The sequence below is a fragment of the Penicilliopsis zonata genome (assembly GCF_001890105.1).
Source record: "Penicilliopsis zonata CBS 506.65 unplaced genomic scaffold ASPZOscaffold_13, whole genome shotgun sequence".
NCBI classification, from domain to species: Eukaryota; Fungi; Ascomycota; class Eurotiomycetes; order Eurotiales; family Aspergillaceae; genus Penicilliopsis; species Penicilliopsis zonata.
In genome coordinates this window covers 377,403-394,914 of record NW_019208922.1, presented here as the reverse complement: position 1 = coordinate 394,914, position 17,512 = coordinate 377,403, and the positions used below count along the sequence as shown (strand labels likewise).

The window sequence follows — 17,512 nt, the reverse complement described above, 5'->3', positions numbered from 1 at the left end:
ATGTGCTGCATGTTCTGTAACGGTCTCCGATCCCAAGAAAAAAAAAAACGGCGTTTCCCTTTTCTTTCTCCGGCATCAATGGGTGGGGGGGGAGGAGTGTGAGAAGAACTCAACCTGGTGCGTCTTGTTGCACGGCACACAGAACGAACGGTCTTCGGATGAGATTTTTTTTGCATTGCATCTGGCGTTGGCTTGAGCTTCTCTGTCCACGGAGGGGAAAAGATTTCCAAGATTCGCTGCAGAGGGTTGATCTGCTAAGCGAGGGCATATTGTTGCTTCTCCCTTGTTTTTTTCCCCTTCTTCTTCTTCGACCACATCTTCCGGGACTCGAGGGAGGGATGAGAAGTCGTTTTTTTTTTCTTCTCTTCTTTATGCCGGCGCTTTCTCCCATATGCAGCGATCCGCAGACATCGTTGCCTCGTCTCAGCAGCCTGTTTTGGCACCGACATGACGGTCTTTAGGACAGCAGAGCTGATATAGAGGCTAGGGATCTTCAAAAGGGGAGACCACTCCATCTAAAAAAGTTGTTAAGTCTACGAACCTCCAGTAGCTGAATGGAAAAATGGTAGACCTTGCCTACAGGGACAGTTTTCAAGACCATGAGTAAAAGAAATTTTCACGGAAACGTATATTAGAATCAATTTTCAATCTTCTTAATTGTTTTCTATTCTATTCGTTGCGATGTAGTTATCTACCAAAAAAAGTGCTGTATGTACAGACAGCTCTCGGCGGCAAGGAAAGCTTGCCAGGGAACACCAAACTTTCGCTCTCTCGCTTTTTTCTCCCCCCAACCGTCTCCTTCCCCTTTCGCCTCGCCCAAAGTCCTCTTTTTCGTCTCCTGGAGGGTCGTTTCACTCACTTGGGGTTGTTCTTTTTTCCTATTCTTTTTCATTTCTCTTCCTCGCCCTGATTCATCCAGATCCATCACCTACAACCCTCCATCGGATGCCGGTTGGTTATCTTGGTGATCAAGAGAGAAGGGACGATTGATCGCTTTTTCCCCATTGCATCGCGATTCCAGGGGTTAACGCCAGCACGAAACCCCCAGTTTTTCATCCACGACAACCTTTGTCAACTTCGACTTCGACTTCGAGATTGGCGACGCCCGTGAAAACGGAGTTGTGAGCCAGCAACCAACCATGGCGGAGGTCGACAGCATCGTTGCGGACGACTCGTTCGTACAGTCCGAAGCCCCTGACGAACCGGCTACGCACAACATGACTGTCAGCGCGACCGTGGGTACTCGCCGGCAGGCGAACGGGACTATTGGGTCAGTGTATTCGGGCAACAAGATCCGACATCTCAAGAAGGAGGACGGCATCCCGCTGTGGCGCAAGGACATCCAGTACGAGTTCCTCAAACTCGTCTTCGAGGACAAGACCCCCGTCTTTACGCGCTACTCGGACGGCCAGCGTAACTTGGACTTTGCCGATATCTACATCGATTCAATGGCGCGCAGCAGCAAGACCAGCAAGATTCTCAAGGATAAGTTGCAGAATGACAAGCAAGCCGCCATTAGCATGGCTATGGTGTGTCTGCTGGTCAATTTTGGCCGGATGAACACCACCCTCAATTGTAGGTGTTTCTCTTTTCTGTTTTTTCTCCTTCTTTATGTGTTTTATTGACGAATCAGTCTTCCCGGAGATGCGGGCTCAGTTACGGACCTACCACTCAATCCCTTCGTTGCAAGCACGCCAGGACCCCAATGCCTACAAACAACTGCAGGATGCACCGCGGCTCAAGTCCATCCTCAAGGGCGCCTCCGAGGATACCGACCAACCCAACAGTCTCGAGAAGATCAAGCGTGCTCCTATCCCGCGTACAAACCCCGTCAACCTCATCTTTGTACTCGCGCAATACGCGCCCAAGGTGTCGGAGATGCACTTCTTTCCCCCGCGCGATTTCTTTGATCTTGTCATGCGGTCCACACTTAGCAGTCGGAGTCGCGCCAAGGCCTTTCTCTGGCTGATGTGGTGGTATCTGGAGAGCGATTTCACTCGCGAGGACGCCCTGCGGAACCCCTTCGGAGCCGGTCTGGACGGTGAAGGCACCGGCGGGTTGCCAGTCAAGGTTCCGGCGTTTGAGAGTTTGACGGAGGAGCAAGCGGATGGCGAGAACGTCGACACCCAGTCAGAACTCGACTACGGTGAAGCGAAGCGCCTCGAGCGGAAACGTAAGGCCTTCTACCCTTTTTTTTTCCCTTTTGCTTTCCACGCGGCTAACCTTTTCTATTCAAGGTATCCTTGAGGAAGAAGATCCTACGCCTCGAGTCGTGAAACGGTCCAAGAAGGGTAATTTCCCATTTTCCACCATAGGTCAAACTTGCTATTGACATGTCCAACCCCCCCACAGGTATGGCCGATTACGGCTACGATGATGACCCAGCCTCAGGAGATCTATCTGGCTTTGTCTCCGGTAAGAATCATTTTCCAATCATCCTCTTCATCGCCAATCGCTGACATTTATCTGATAAGGACGAGATCGGATGGGCGCCGGTGACCGCGGATCTGCCATGTCGACTCCTCTGCATCCGTCGGCAAGACGCTATCCCCTTAATGAGGAAGACGACTACCAGACACCTGGCCAGTCAGCCCAATCACGGTACAAACGGCCTAAGCGCGAGTCATCGCTGAACCGCTCCGTCGGCCAGCAGCGCCTGATCCTCAAGACGAAGATGGACCAGACACCCGACGCCGCGTCCCCCGCGCCCCCGGGATCTGGGCACCCCGTTCTGAACCGTTTCGTCACGGAACCGTCGCTCACCCAACCGGCGCTGATTCGGCGGCCGCGGCCGCTCACCCAGCACCAGCTGGCAGTGGAGCAGAATCGCCGCCAGCGAATTGAGTACCTGCTCGCGAAGCGCAAGTCCGAGGCCTACCGCCTCCTCCGCACCAAGCGCGAAAGTGAGATCCCCTTTGCGCGGTATGGCCGCCTTCTGCAGAGCCTGCCGGATGGCTACGACACGGAAGATGAGGAACACAGCTGGGGCAAAGGCGGGCTGGTCCCCAATCCCGATGAGGAAGAGGATTACGGTGAATCAGCCAATTATTTCCTGTCGATCATCCGCAAAGCGACCCGACGGCTGGACCGGTGGGATCCAGACGAAGCGAACGGGCCGAGGAAAGACCGCCAGAAGGAGCGCGAGGAACGACACAAAGCCAAAGAGAATATGTTTGCGCTTGGCTACCCAGCAGAGCCGTCTCGTGGCGGAGCGACCGCCGCCGGTGGTGCCGGTAGCGGAGGTGGTTCTCGCGCCAAGGCCCGCCCTTCGAAACGCAAACCGGCCAGTACGACCGCCACCCCAAGGAGACCGGCGGGCTCTGGTGCTGCTCGCAGCAAAGCCAGCCGCCCGCGTCCAAATCGTGGATCGGCCGCGGACTCGACGCCCGCTGGCTCGACGCGGGATGGTCTGGAGGCGCCGTCGCACGAGCCAGAGCTCTCGCCGATGCCTGCCTCCATGGGTGACGGCGACGGGGATGGAGACGAGGGCCTGGACGAAATTGACAAGGAGCTCCTGGGCGAAGGGAGCGGCGATGACGACGACGACGATGACGATGCGGACCGCTCGCACGCTCACCTGCCACGGCGCGACCTGCGGGACGAACCAGGCTACGAGGACAGCTTCCTGGGCGAAGGGTACGAGGACGCACTGTCGTCGGACAACGACGATGAAGCCGACGAGGACGACCTCGAAGACGACAACTCATCCGCCTCCGACGGCGGGAACGGCTATGCCGCCAGCGAAAGCTCATCGGTTGCCGGTGATGCCCTGGATGCCGAGCCGGAGCGCATCGTGGCCGAGGGAGAAATCGACGACGATGAAATCATGGGTGATCATTAATATTGTCTTTTTCTACTATCCTTTTTATTCTTCTTTTACTATCATTATTATTATCCCTTTTTTTTTTCTCCTTCCCCTTTATCTTCTATCTCATGTTCATCGTTTTCCATGTCCATCCGGTCATCTCATATGGCATGACTCGTATCACCACAGGCCTAGGCATGTCCTTTTGCATCACATAAATGCAATATTTCTTTACTAGGTTTCTAATGAGATTGAATACCAGCTTACAGATACATCTTCACCTATGCTTGACGTCTATCCTTTTCAAGATATAGTTATATATATTCTTTCCCAACCAAAGAACTACCTAATCAATAGTTCTCCACGACTCCGCTATAATTTGCCAACGAATACATTGCGTTCTTTTTTATTAAAACAAGAAACGAAAAATCCCAACCCTTCCGGCAAATTTACTCGAGCTCTTCACGTAGTCGTAGATCCCGACCTGTCATCACCTTCGGGGTTCTCCTCCGAGCATGTGATTTGACCGGGTATTTTTTTCTTCTTCTCAACAAACAAACTCACGTCCAGAAACTTAAAACCCATCCTTCGTCTCACTTGCCTCTCTTCTTGATCTCTGTATAGCAGTGGTGTACAGATTGAACCTATTTACTGTTGTATCATAATACAGCTCCTTTTTCTGCCAAGTCAGTGGATTTCTGCTATTTTTTTTTTTTCCCGCGCCGAGACAGATCTCACCATCACATCACATTCTCGCCTCTCTCCTCCCCCCTCCCCTCTCTCTTCTCCCATCTTGCTCACTACCTATTCCCTTCTGCTTGAGAACACGTCAATTGACTCTCCAAGAAAAAACACACTGTGGTGAAATGTCGAACCAACCGCCTCTTCTTCGGCCGCGCCCCCGACGACCCTTCGAGCTATCACCGTCGAACGAGCCGTCCGAGCCCTCGTCGCCCGCCGAGTACGCAAACGCAGATCATCTGCTTGCAGCGCAGAATAATAATAATAATAATAATAATAATAATAATACCAACTCCATGCCGGGCTCCGAGGCCGTCAGTCGCACGGGCTCTGTGATGAACCTGACCTCGTCGACGCTGTACGGCATCTACTCGTCGACGGCGTTTGAGGGAATGCGTGACGAGTCCAGCCCCTGGGGCACAGAGGCGCACTCCCCGCCAGCTGCGGACGCCGGGGGTTCGCAGCCGCCGCCTGCGAAGCCCGAGGAGGTGATTGCGCTGCAGCGGACACGCTCGCGGCTCAGCCATGGCCTCTTCCGCGGGGTGATCCTGCCGCGGGCGCTGCGCAGCGCCCTGCTGTTCGGGTTTGGCATTGCCTACGGCTTCATCACCGTCCACCTGCACGAGAACCACTGGATCACCCCCGTCAAGCTCGAGAACCTCGACTGCTACTCGTGGGAATACCTGGGTTTCTGGGGGCTGGCGGGCGTCATCTTCGGTAATGTTCTGCCGTGGCTGGACCTGCTGTACGCGGGCCTTCAGGCGGAGAACAACACCAAGCGACGCTCGGCGGGTGCCAGTGATGAGCGGACCTTGTCGTGGAATGCGGCTGTTCGCAGTGTTGGGGCTTTTGTTGGTATTGCTTTTGCCATGGTAAGCTCGCTAAGCACATATATATACCTTATACTGTTTTATATTCACTAATCAAATCAGAGGAGAACCCCCTGGGAATCAACCACGCAAGCTTCAGTGACCCTTGCCCTCGTGAACCCCGTGCTCTGGTATCTCATCGACCGCACCAAGACCGGCTTCGTCATGTCGACCATCATCGGTCTCTCAGGCATGGCACTCTTCCTGGGTCTGCACCCAGACATGATCCCGGGCGCCGGCGACGCCACCGCATCCACGACGGGAACAATCATCTTCAACGTCACGGGAGCCGACCTGGCTCTGGGGACCAGCCTGACGCAGGAGAGCATCGCCGTACGCACGTGGGTGGCCAGCGTGCTCTTCTGCGCATGCGTGTGCTTTGGCAACATTGGTCGCCAGTTGGCTTTCGAGGGGAGCAACTAGTATTTTCCCCCCCTTCTTCCCTCTTTTCGGTGTTCACACAACGAAAAAAAAAAAGCATTTCCCCTACCCGCATGCCTACCGAAAGAATTTTTTTTTTTAATACCGTGGAGCTTGTTGATACTCACTCCCCTTCACCTTGATTTCGGCCATGCATAGAATAGTTTATATTACTCTTTTAATGAAAAGGATAATTATTTTTCTTACGATAACCATCGAAAATGTATGTATCGAAAGTATATGTAGAGTCCATCATTGCAATCCCTACCACTAGACAAAAAAAGTCTGGCAGGCACTGCACCCAAGATCGACCCCAAAGCTCCATCTCCATTCTCTATGACGATTTCCTTACTTCATAGGCCAGTAGACCTCGTAGGAACGCTTTTTGAGAAGAATGTTGTGTTTGCGTTGTTCATATATGGAGAAAAAAAAAGGGAAGGAAGCAGAAATTTTGTCGGCGGGTTTTAGTCTCCTGGGGTGGTCCGTGCGTCTTAGTAATTGGTCACATGGTATCAGGTGATATCACATGATGACATTGTTGGTCTTTAGACTTTAGTAATACTGATATGTCATGTGATGATGTCAGTTCCTATTTCGGGAGCCCCTCGACCCTAATCCGCATCCGGATTGGTGCGGGGTGATCACTGATCCCTCGGAAAATACTGTCCAGGCAAGAACCCCGCGGAGAACGAGAGGATTTTGTTTCTTCACTTGTGACTCAGGTGAAAAAAGGTATGTGTGTTTGGTTCCATCCATTGAGGGGATAGCGATTGATTTCTTCTGGATAGATAGTGTTGCATCATGTCTCAAAAGTCAGGTAAATACTCCTCTTGAATTTGTCTACTGCGTTATACGGCCGTATACTGATTCTATAGCGATTCTCTCCGTCTACGACAAGACCGGTCTTCTCGACCTGGCCAAGGGCCTCGTCAAGCACAATGTACGACTGCTCGCGTCGGGAGGTACGGCCAAGATGATCCGGGAGGCTGGGCTCCCCGTCGAGTGAGTCGAAAAAAACAGAGCCCAATGGGTATTTGGCGAAGTGTTGGTAGTAGTAACATGGATCAAAACTCCAGGGATGTCTCGGCCATCACCCACGCCCCTGAGATGCTTGGTGGCCGGGTCAAGACGCTGCACCCAGCCGTGCACGGCGGCATCCTGGCTCGCAACATCGAGTCCGACGAGAAGGATCTGGCTGCGCAGAAGATCGACAAGGTCGACTTTGTCGTCTGCAACCTGTATCCGTTCAAGGAGACGGTGGCCAAGGTCAACGTGACCATCCCCGAGGCCGTGGAGGAGATTGATATCGGCGGCGTCACCCTGCTGCGGGCGGCGGCCAAGAACCACTCGCGGGTGACCATCCTGTCCGACCCGACGGACTACCCGGAGTTCCTGCAGGAGCTCGAGGCCGGCGAGGTCACCGAGGCCACCCGCAAGCTGTACGCCCTCAAGGCCTTTGAGCACACCGCCGACTACGACACCGCCATCTCGGGCTTCTTCCGCAAGCAGTACGCCGGCAACGGCGAGCAGCACATCGCCCTGCGGTACGGTACCAACCCGCACCAGAAGCCCGCCTCGGCCTACATGGTCCAGGGCAAGATCCCCTTCAAGGTGCTCAACGGTTCCCCCGGTTACGTCAACCTGCTCGACGCCCTCAACGCCTGGCCCTTGGTCAAGGAGCTCAAGCAGGCCCTGGGTCTCCCCGCCGCCGCCAGCTTCAAGCACGTCTCGCCCGCCGGTGCCGCCGTGGGTACCCCGCTGAACGAGAAGGAGCGCAAGGTGTACATGGTTGACGATATCGCGGGCATCGAATCGTCCGGTCTTGCCCAGGCGTACGCCCGCGCCCGGGGTGCGGACCGCATGTCCTCGTTCGGCGACATCATCGCGCTGAGTGACGTCGTCGACGTCCCTACCGCCAAGATCATCTCCCGGGAGGTCTCCGACGGTGTCATCGCCGCCGGCTACACCCCCGAAGCGCTGGAGATCCTCTCCAAGAAGAAGGGCGGCAAGTACCTCGTCCTGGAGATGGACGAGACCTACTTCCCCGCCTCCGAGGAGACCCGCACCCTGTACGGCGTGCAGCTCACCCAGCACCGCAACGATGTCGTCATCTCTCCGCAGAAGACCTTCAACACCATCGTCACCCCCAAGGATCTCCAGCAGCTGCCCGAGGCGGCGCTCCGCGACCTCACCGTCGCCACCATCGCCCTCAAGTACACGCAGTCCAACTCGGTCTGCTACGCCCTGAACGGCCAGGTCATCGGCCTGGGTGCCGGTCAGCAGAGCCGGATCCACTGCACCCGTCTCGCCGGCGACAAGGCTGACAACTGGTGGATGCGCTTCCACGAGCGCACCCTCGCTCTCAAGTGGAAGCAGGGCGTCAAGCGCGCCGACAAGAGTAACGCCATTGACCTCCTCTGCTCGGGTCAGACCCCGCGCAACGAGGCCGAGCGCGTCGAGTACGAGCGTGTCTTTGAGGAGGTTCCCGCCCCCTTCACCCCGGAGGAGCGTGAGGCCTGGCTCAAGAACCTGGACGGCGTCGCCGTCTCGTCGGATGCATTCGTGAGTTTTACTTTTGATAAGAAGAAGAAGAAGAAGAAGAAGACGAAAACTAAGTAACTGTCTAGTTCCCCTTCATTGACAACGTCTTCCGCGCCGCCCGTTCCGGTGTCAAGTTCATCGCCGCCCCCAGCGGTAGCCAGAACGACGGCCCTGTCTTTTCGACGGCCGAGAAGCTCGGCATCACCTTTGTGGAGCAGAGCACTCGCCTGTTCCACCACTAGAGTATTGAAGAATATGCAATCTTTAAATCTTATTTACCTCAAAAGTGGCTGTTTATATCATGTAGCATGTTTTGGCGTTTTGCGAATATCAGAAAATCTAGATGTTGTATCAGACGTATCTCATAGTGTATTCATAAAGTCTTCTGTAGTTGTCAGTAGATATCGATGGTTTGGTCAATATTATGTAGTTATATTATAGATTTCAAGAGTACTGCCGCTCATAATGCTAAGAAAGAGTAACCAGACATCGAGCTCGCATGGCTCAGTTGGTAGAGCGCATGACTAGTAATCATGAGGTCCGCGGTTCGAATCCGCGTGTGAGCATTTCTTTTTGTTCTAGAACAAACACTATTACTTTTTGATCTTTAATCAATAGTTTACTTTAATACTCTAATTACTCCCTATTTTATTCACCTATTTAATACTCTTAGAGTGTACTCTGTACTACTGCTGTGCAACCTTTGCTCCACTGGGCTGTCTCCGACGCATCCGTTGACTCTGTAGTAGGCAGAGACTATCATACTCAATGCTACGTCATTACACTGTATCACCTCGTTCCATGGAATATATATATTCTAATAAGAGTCTTCGACTTACTCTTCCCAGTTGATGCGAGGCTGGCTGGTTTGACTTCAATATGTTTTATATATTCTTACTGTTGTTGGTACTCTGCCAGTATGTATCTGCAGATGAAACATCAGGGCAGGTAGTCCTCCACGGGGCTACGGGCTTAGCAAAAGACGCCAGTGAAAAGATAACGGGATGCTCTCCCTTCGAGACGAAACATCCTGACGACGATATAAGATTGGGATCGACGAAGAGGAGAATCCCAGGGTACAGTCGTGAGTGGAGCGGAAGGTTCGTCGTCTTCTCATCTTCCATGCTTGTTTTTCTTTTCTTTCTAATGGCTGGAACAGCGGGGCGGCGTACGATGTCCACGTCCGACTCACTCAGAGAAGCAGCAGGTAAGTCTCTATAGAGAGAGAGAGAGAGCTACCTGTCTAACGCTCCAGGTCGGCTGCTCGGGCGGTCTCGAGCCTAGACTGGGCACATCGGTGGGAAGTAGCTATCGACTGTCTCTCCCTGCCGGGAGTGGATAGTCTAGATATGTTTGACATGGACGAATTGGCCGTGGAGGCTTTCTGGGATCGGGTGTGGGCTTGTTACCTGCCGTATGCATCTGGGGGGTAGTCAGTATCATTACAAAAGCAGTTTTTCTATCAAAACTTACCTTGAGTTGACTTGATCTCTGTGTTAATAGGTAGTTAGCTTATTACAAGTGTAAGGTATGTGGTGTTGTCCCGCTGGTATTCACTCTGTTTTATATAACCCAGGGATAGGTCATTGACAGGGAACCACAGCACCCTCAACTGAGAGACAGGAAAAAGTTTCACTGCATACCAGACCCTGTAAGAAAAGAGAGGGAAAAAGTATTTTTTTTTTTCAAGAAAAAGAAAGCAGTCAATGGTTAGGCATTCACTGCGGAACCAGCTGCAGCATTGAAGAACTGTGGGCCAGATAGCCCTCAGGCTTCACAGGGGGGCCCATATAAGTATAAAACCCCAGACAGACACTCCTGTCTGTCTGGCAATCTCAACAATCCCCAATTCCTGCCCACAGACGCTGGTGTTTACAGCGTCGAGAGCGTTGAGTTCCTGGAGTTGGCCCGGCCCCTGGTGCACGTGACGCCACCATAAGCGACACCTCAGCAACGACAACAGCAGCGGCTCTCCTGAGGTCACTTCCGCCTCCCCCCAGTCTTCCTCCACCACTGCAACTCCCTCTCTCCTCCTATCTTTCTTGCACTCCTTTCCTCACCGTTGCGCTTCTATTTTCCTGTCCCGCGACTTCTTTTCCCTGCCCCCCCCCCCCGCGGTCCTTTATCTGTTGCGAGGCGTTTTGTTGGGTGGATGAGGTCGAGCTGCGGCCTGCGTAATTATGGCTCCTCTTCCCATCAAGTTCACGGAGCTCATCAATGTACGTTTCTTCATCACCCCCTCCAATCGCTCTTTGAATGGCAATGCGAAGCTAACCATCTATTTCTTGCCTCCTCTAGTTGACGAGTGCCGATATTGACGTATGTTCCATGCCTCCTCCGGCCCTCCCCGCTCCCCGACAACACTGCCGCCTGCCTGCCTGCTCGTGGTGCTGGCCTGTCCCGGCCCGCCGGCTTGCGTCGCTCGTGCTTTCTCCCTCTCATCACTGTTGCTGTTACTGACATGCGTTTATCCTGTACAGCAAAGCTCCATTGGCTTCAACTCAAGTGTATGTCTCCTGGTCAAAGCTGTATTTACTTGCCAAAAAAGCAACCGTCGCTAACACAAGTCCTGTCAATAGACCCTAGAGTCCGACCACTACGTCTGCGTCCGACAAAAAATTAATGAAAACGACAAGCCCCAAGTCATCATCGTCGATCTCAAGAACAATAATGAAGTCATCCGGCGCCCGATCAACGCCGACAGTGCGATCATGCACTGGTCGAAAAACATCATTGCTCTCAAGGCTCAGGGTAGAACGATCCAGATCTTTGACCTCACCGCCAAGCAAAAGCTCAAGTCGTCGGTGATGAACGAGGATGTCGTCTACTGGAAGTGGTTCAGCGAGAAGAGTCTCGGTCTGGTTACGGAGAACTCCGTTTACCACTGGGATGTCTTCGACCCAACCCAGTCACAGCCGCTCAAGGTGTTCGACCGCCTCCCCAACCTAGCGGTAGGTAATCTAGTTCTTATGGAGCCTATACCATGAATACTGACATTACTTTTTTTTTTTATTATTAGGGTTGCCAAATCATCAACTACCGTGTAAATGACGAGGAGAAGTGGATGGTGGTCGTCGGTATTGGCCAGCAGCAGGGACGCGTTGTTGGGTCGATGCAGCTCTACTCCAAGGAGCGTGGTATCTCTCAGTTCATCGAGGGTCATGCGGCGGCTTTTGCCTCTATTCGTGTCGAGGGTTCTCCTCTGGAACACAGACTCTTCACCTTTGCTGTCCGGACCGCCACCGGCGCCAAGCTGCAAATCGCCGAGATCGACCATCAAGAGCCTAACCCGCGCTTCCAGAAGAAGGCGGTCGAGGTGTATTTCCCCCAGGAAGCCGTCAACGACTTCCCCGTCGCCATGCAGGTGTCGAGGAAGTACGACATCGTCTACCTCGTCACCAAGTATGGCTTCATCCACCTGTACGACCTGGAGACAGGCACCTGCATCTTCATGAACCGAATCTCCAGCGAGACCATCTTCACCACGGCACCCGACTCGGAAGGTGCTGGCCTTGTCGGTGTCAACCGAAAGGGTCAGGTCTTGTCCGTCAGCATCGATGAGAGCACCATCATCCAGTACCTCATGGAGAATCCTGCCATGTCTGGACTGGCCGTTAAGCTTGCCTCGAAAGCCGGTCTTCCCGGGGCAGATCACCTGTATCAGCAGCAGTTTGACAACCTCCTGGCCCAAGGTAATTTCGCCGAGGCCGCCAAGGTTGCTGCCAACTCGCCCCGTGGCTTCCTTCGCACCCCGGAGACCATCAACCGGTTCAAGAACGCCCCTCAGACGGGCCAGGGAATGTCGGTCATCCTCCAGTACTTTGGTATGCTGCTTGATAAGGGTGCTCTCAACCGCTACGAGAGCGTGGAGCTCGTTCGCCCCGTTCTGCAGCAGAACCGCAAGCACCTGCTCGAGAAATGGATGAAGGAGAACAAGCTCGAGGCGTCGGAAGAGCTGGGTGACATCGTTCGCCCGCACGATATGAACCTTGCCCTGAACATCTATCTCCAGGCCAACGTTCCCCACAAGGTGGTTGCGGGCTTCGCTGAGACCGGCCAGTTCGACAAGATCCTCACCTACTCCAAGCAGGTTGGCTACCAGCCCGACTACACCCAGCTGCTGCAGCACATCGTGCGCGTCAACCCCGAGAAGGGTGCCGAGTTTGCCTCCCAGCTTGCCAACGAGGAGGCTGGGTCTCTGGTTGATCTCGACCGCGTGGTTGACGTCTTCCTGTCTCAGAACATGATCCAGCAGGCCACCTCGTTCCTCCTGGACGCGCTCAAGGACAACAAACCCGAGCACGGCCACCTGCAGACCCGTCTCCTGGAGATGAACCTCGTCAACGCCCCCCAGGTCGCCGACGCGATCTTGGGCAATGAGATCTTCACCCACTACGACCGTGCTCGCGTCTCTCAGCTCTGTGAGAACGCCGGTCTGATCCAGCGGGCTCTGGAGAACACGGATGACCCCGCTGCCATCAAGCGCAACATTGTTCGTACCGACAAGCTGAGCCCGGAATGGTTGATGACCTACTTTGGACGCCTCTCCGTGGAACAGACGCTCGACTGCCTCGATACTATGCTGGAGGTCAACATTCGCCAGAACCTGCAGGCGGTCGTCCAGATCGCCACCAAGTTCTCAGACCTGCTGGGCGCCAACCGTCTTATTGACCTGCTCGAGAAATACCGTACCGCCGAGGGTCTGTACTACTACCTGGGTAGCATCGTCAACCTGAGCGAAGACCCCGAGGTTCACTTCAAGTACATCGAGGCCGCTACTGCCATGAGTCAGATCACCGAAGTCGAGCGCATCTGCCGTGAGAGCAACTACTACAACCCTGAGAAGGTGAAGAACTTCCTCAAAGAGGCCAAGCTCACGGAGCAACTGCCTCTCATCATCGTGTGCGATCGCTACAACTTCATCCACGACCTGGTCCTGTATCTGTACCAGAACCAGCAGTACAAGTCCATCGAGGTATACGTGCAGCGTGTCAACCCGTCGCGGACCCCTGCCGTCGTCGGTGGCTTGCTGGATGTGGACTGTGACGAGGGCATCATCAAAAACCTTCTCTCCACCGTGGACCCTGCGGTCATTCCGATCGACGAGCTGGTGTCCGAGGTGGAGACCCGCAACCGCCTGAAGCTACTCCTCCCCTTCCTCGAGGCGACTCTGGCCACTGGCAACCAGCAGCAGGCCGTGTACAACGCCCTCGCCAAGATCTACATTGACAGCAATAACAACCCCGAAAAGTTCCTCAAGGAGAACGACCTGTATGATCCGTTGACGGTCGGCAAGTACTGCGAGAAGCGCGATCCGAACCTGGCATACATTGCCTACTCCAAGGGGCAGAATGACCTGGAGCTGATCAACATCACCAACGAGAACTCCATGTTCCGTGCCCAGGCTCGCTACCTCGTGGACCGTGCCGACTCGGAGATCTGGAGCTTTGTGCTCAGCGAGAACAACATGCACCGCCGCTCTCTGGTGGACCAGGTCGTCGCCACCGCAGTCCCCGAATCCACCGAGCCGGACAAGGTGTCCATTGCCGTCAAGGCTTTCCTCGACGCCGATCTCCCCGGCGAGCTCATCGAGCTGCTGGAAAAGATCATCCTGGAGCCCTCTCCGTTCAGCGACAACAGCAGCCTGCAGAACCTGCTCATGCTCACCGCCGCCAAGGCCGACAAGAGTCGTCTGATGGACTACATCCACCAGCTGAACGAATTCAATGCGGATGAGATTGCCGAGATGTGCATCTCCGTCGGTCTGTACGAGGAGGCGTTTGAGATCTACAAGAAGGTCAACAACCACCTGGCGGCCGTCAACGTGCTGGTGGAGAACGTCGTCAGCATCGACCGCGCCCAGGAATTCGCCGAGCGTGTGGAGCTGCCCGAAGTCTGGAGCAAGGTGGCCAAGGCCCAGCTGGATGGCTTGCGCGTGTCGGATTCGATCGAGTCGTACATCCGTGCCGCCGACCCGTCCAACTACAACGAGGTTATTGAAACCGCCACGCATGCCGGCAAGGATGAGGATCTTGTCAAGTTCCTGCGGATGGCACGCAAGACGCTGCGCGAGCCGGCCATCGACACGGCGCTGGCCTTCTGCTTTGCCCGGTTGGACCAGCTGCCGGAGCTGGAGGACTTTTTGCGCTCGACCAACGTTGCCAACATTGAGACCTCTGGTGACAAGGCCTACGAGGAAGGATACCACCAGGCAGCCAAGATCTTCTACACCAGTATCTCGAACTGGGCCAAGCTGGCGACCACCCTGGTGCACCTCGAGGACTACCAGGCGGCGGTGGAGTGCGCTCGCAAGGCGAACAGCGTCAAGGTGTGGAAGCAGGTAAACGAGGCGTGCGTCAACAAGAAGGAGTTCCGCCTGGCGCAGATCTGCGGTCTGAACCTGATTGTGCATGCCGAGGAGCTGCAAGACCTGGTGCGCCAATACGAGCGCAACGGGTACTTTGACGAGCTCATCTCGGTGCTGGAGGCCGGTCTGGGTCTGGAACGGGCGCACATGGGGATGTTCACGGAGCTGGGGATCGCGCTGTCCAAGTACCATCCGGACCGGGTGATGGAGCATCTGAAGCTGTTCTGGTCGCGGATCAACATCCCGAAGATGATTCGGGCGTGCGAGGAGGCGAACCTGTGGCCGGAGCTGGTGTTCCTGTACTGCCACTACGACGAGTGGGACAACGCGGCGCTGGCGATGATGGAGCGTGCTGCGGACGCGTGGGAGCACCACTCGTTCAAGGACATCATCGTCAAGGTGGCCAACCTGGAGATCTACTACCGCGCGTTGAACTTTTACCTGCAGGAACAGCCGCTGCTGCTGACGGACCTGCTGCAGGTGCTGACGTCGCGGATCGATGTGAACCGCGTGGTGCGGATCTTCCACTCGTCGGACAACATCCCGCTCATCAAGCCGTTCCTGCTCAACGTGCAGGGGCAGAACAAGCGGTCGGTCAACGACGCGATCAACGACCTGCTGATCGAGGAGGAGGACCACCAGACGCTGCGGGACTCGGTGGAGCAGTACGACAACTACGACGCCGTGGAGCTTGCGCAGCGCTTGGAGAAGCACGAGCTCATCTTCTTCCGCCAGATCGCGGCCAACATCTACCGCAAGAACAAGCGCTGGGAGAAGTCGATCGCCCTGTCCAAGCAGGATAAGCTCTACAAGGATGCCATCGAGACGGCCGCTCTGTCCAGCAAGGGCGAAGTGGTGGAGGACCTCCTTCGCTACGTAAGTTTTTCCTTCCTTTCTTTCTTTCTTTCTTTTTTTTTTTTAAAAAAAATCTTCTGCTAATGGTGTAGTTTGTGGACATTGGGAGCCGGGAGTGTTATGTGGGCATGTTGTACGCCTGTTACGATCTGATCCGGCCGGATGTGATTCTGGAAATGTCGTGGCGCCACGGGCTGCAGGACTTTACGATGCCGTTCATGATCAACCTCTTGTGCGAGCAGACGCGGACGCTGGAGGTGCTGCGGCGGGACAACGAAGAGCGCAAGGCGCGCGAGACGTCGCAGCAGAAGGACGAGGACAAGACACCGATCCTGGGCGGTTCGCGGTTGATGCTGACGCAGGGCCCTGCATCGGCCGCGCAGGCCAATGGGATCACCCCCCAGGCGACGGGTTTCCGGTTCTAAAGTCGATTCTTTTCGATTCTTTTCTCCCTGGATTTTCTATTTTTTTCTTTTTTTTTTCTCTTGTCTTCCTCATCTTTCTTCTTCTAATTCGTTGACTCACCGATTCGTTGATTGTTTTGTTGTACCATAATCCACGTTTACAAGTCTACTATACCGTGTCGTGTCGTGTAGTACAAGCGGAGTACAACCTCGGTTAGAGGGAGAACGGGCAAGACTTTATCCTCGCCAGATGTAGCAGTAGAGTCTAGACTAAGTGACGATCAAGGTTGACATGGCTTGAACTATTAGTATTAGTATTATTATTATTCGGTAGTTACTCCCTATAGTACATTCATTCCTTGGAGGAGATCCAGCCTTGGATGTCGGATAAAAGCAATCGCCGGTCTTCGGGCCGAGTTCGCCGGATGCCTCAGGCACAGACCTACTATAGTTGGCTAGTCATGAACGGTCAGCTGCCACGAAGCAGTCGGTCGCAGGGGCCTATCGGAGGAGTCATATTGCAATCACATTATGTACATGGACACGGACACGGACATGGACATGGACATGGTAGTTACATGATAGAACTACTAAGGACACTTTATTTTCTCGGTGTTCTAATCATTGGTGAATTCACCGGTTCACCGAGGATATCACCGGTAATACAGTAAGTAGTTAGGTAGGTTAGGTACCTTGGTACTAGGTACCTAGTAGTACCTAGGACCTAGTAACTACTACAGGTATCTGTGTAGTACCCACAGGTACTCCGTACTCCGTACTCCGTACTAGACTCTACTCTATTTGATCTGGATAATAAATCACCTCTGATCGACTCTCCGGAGTCCGGAGCCCCGGCCACTCGGAGAGACTCGTAGCTACTAAGCCGCCCGAGGTTACGGGGACGGGGGAGGTCGGAGACATACAATATCAGATACAGAGTACAGTACCTAGGTAAGATATCCTCACTATGGATGTCAGGATGTCAGGATGTCAGGATGTCACGATGAAATGAATAGAATGAATAGAATGATTAGATCGTATGTAATGGCTACAGTCATGGCCAAGAGAGAACGGCTAGACAAACTCACTCACCGGGGTGATGACCTCATTGGTATTGTCATTGTAGGTAACTAGTTACCTCGAGGTACCTACTAGGTACCTAGGTAGTACTGTAATACGGTATGTTACCGGAAAACTCTCGCTTATTTCCCGGACACTGTCTATACACTGTACTTTATAGTCGGGATAATAGCAGAATAGAATAGTAGAATAGAATAGTAGAGTAGAATATCAGAATATTAAAATAGTAGAGTAGTAGAATAGAATAGTAATAGATATATTATTTATATATTATCTACATAGCTTATACTGTAAAATATTCGGTATTCCATTGGATCCGAAACCGCTGCCCCGCCCTCCGCTCCGCTGATATATTTCCCCACGTTCTCCCTGTGTCCCTCTTTCCCTCCTCTTCTTCAGTCTCTTCTCAGCTCAGGATAGTGACTCACTC

At 53.9% G+C, this 17,512-nt stretch overlaps 5 protein-coding genes and 1 non-coding gene across 6 annotated transcripts; all 6 read left to right on the top strand.

The window, feature by feature from the left end:
• Positions 1 to 792: 792 nt before the first annotated feature.
• On the top strand, positions 793 to 4,140 carry ASPZODRAFT_134747 (hypothetical protein). The gene is made up of 5 exons (XM_022723620.1): positions 793 to 1,575; positions 1,634 to 2,173; positions 2,238 to 2,291; positions 2,353 to 2,415; positions 2,475 to 4,140. The coding sequence occupies exons 1-5, from the start codon at positions 1,140 to 1,142 to the stop codon at positions 3,839 to 3,841; spliced, it is 2,460 nt and encodes an 819-aa protein (XP_022579174.1). The 5' UTR covers positions 793 to 1,139; the 3' UTR covers positions 3,842 to 4,140.
• A 260-nt stretch (positions 4,141 to 4,400) lies between these two features.
• On the top strand, positions 4,401 to 6,143 carry ASPZODRAFT_134746 (hypothetical protein). The gene is made up of 2 exons (XM_022723619.1): positions 4,401 to 5,418; positions 5,479 to 6,143. Exons 1-2 carry the CDS (start codon positions 4,672 to 4,674, stop codon positions 5,836 to 5,838), a joined length of 1,107 nt encoding a protein of 368 aa, XP_022579173.1. The 5' UTR covers positions 4,401 to 4,671; the 3' UTR covers positions 5,839 to 6,143.
• Positions 6,144 to 6,636: 493 nt separating this feature from the next.
• ASPZODRAFT_144623 (hypothetical protein) lies at positions 6,637 to 8,618 on the top strand (the record flags this gene model as incomplete). Its single annotated transcript, XM_022725025.1, has 4 exons — positions 6,637 to 6,652; positions 6,711 to 6,837; positions 6,912 to 8,397; positions 8,463 to 8,618. 4 exons carry the CDS (start codon positions 6,637 to 6,639, stop codon positions 8,616 to 8,618), a joined length of 1,785 nt encoding a protein of 594 aa, XP_022579172.1.
• Positions 8,619 to 8,869: 251 nt separating this feature from the next.
• On the top strand, positions 8,870 to 8,942 carry ASPZODRAFT_t110. The gene has a single exon. It is a non-coding gene; the product is annotated as a tRNA-Thr (tRNA).
• A 39-nt stretch (positions 8,943 to 8,981) lies between these two features.
• On the top strand, positions 8,982 to 9,977 carry ASPZODRAFT_134745 (hypothetical protein). The gene is made up of 3 exons (XM_022723618.1): positions 8,982 to 9,476; positions 9,536 to 9,583; positions 9,632 to 9,977. The coding sequence occupies exons 1-3, from the start codon at positions 9,256 to 9,258 to the stop codon at positions 9,807 to 9,809; spliced, it is 447 nt and encodes a 148-aa protein (XP_022579171.1). The 5' UTR covers positions 8,982 to 9,255; the 3' UTR covers positions 9,810 to 9,977.
• A 526-nt stretch (positions 9,978 to 10,503) lies between these two features.
• On the top strand, positions 10,504 to 16,104 carry ASPZODRAFT_120997 (hypothetical protein). The gene is made up of 5 exons (XM_022721276.1): positions 10,504 to 10,595; positions 10,675 to 10,883; positions 10,956 to 11,327; positions 11,396 to 15,619; positions 15,691 to 16,104. Exons 2-5 carry the CDS (start codon positions 10,698 to 10,700, stop codon positions 16,021 to 16,023), a joined length of 5,115 nt encoding a protein of 1,704 aa, XP_022579170.1. The 5' UTR covers positions 10,504 to 10,595; positions 10,675 to 10,697; the 3' UTR covers positions 16,024 to 16,104.
• The last annotated feature ends 1,408 nt before the right edge of the window (positions 16,105 to 17,512 follow it).

Coding starts and splice junctions, on each gene's coding strand:
- ASPZODRAFT_134747 (XM_022723620.1), top strand. CDS start 1,140: ATGGCGGAGGTCGACAGCATCGTTGCGGACGACTCGTTCGTACAGTCC. Junction 1,576..1,633: donor GATGAACACCACCCTCAATT/GTAGGTGTTTCT, acceptor TTGACGAATCAG/TCTTCCCGGAGATGCGGGCT. Junction 2,174..2,237: donor GAAGCGCCTCGAGCGGAAAC/GTAAGGCCTTCT, acceptor TTTCTATTCAAG/GTATCCTTGAGGAAGAAGAT.
- ASPZODRAFT_134746 (XM_022723619.1), top strand. CDS start 4,672: ATGTCGAACCAACCGCCTCTTCTTCGGCCGCGCCCCCGACGACCCTTC. Junction 5,419..5,478: donor TTGGTATTGCTTTTGCCATG/GTAAGCTCGCTA, acceptor TAATCAAATCAG/AGGAGAACCCCCTGGGAATC.
- ASPZODRAFT_134745 (XM_022723618.1), top strand. CDS start 9,256: ATGTTTTATATATTCTTACTGTTGTTGGTACTCTGCCAGTATGTATCT. Junction 9,477..9,535: donor AGTCGTGAGTGGAGCGGAAG/GTTCGTCGTCTT, acceptor TGGCTGGAACAG/CGGGGCGGCGTACGATGTCC. Junction 9,584..9,631: donor CTCACTCAGAGAAGCAGCAG/GTAAGTCTCTAT, acceptor CTAACGCTCCAG/GTCGGCTGCTCGGGCGGTCT.
- ASPZODRAFT_120997 (XM_022721276.1), top strand. CDS start 10,698: ATGTTCCATGCCTCCTCCGGCCCTCCCCGCTCCCCGACAACACTGCCG. Junction 10,884..10,955: donor CCATTGGCTTCAACTCAAGT/GTATGTCTCCTG, acceptor TCCTGTCAATAG/ACCCTAGAGTCCGACCACTA. Junction 11,328..11,395: donor ACCGCCTCCCCAACCTAGCG/GTAGGTAATCTA, acceptor TTTTATTATTAG/GGTTGCCAAATCATCAACTA.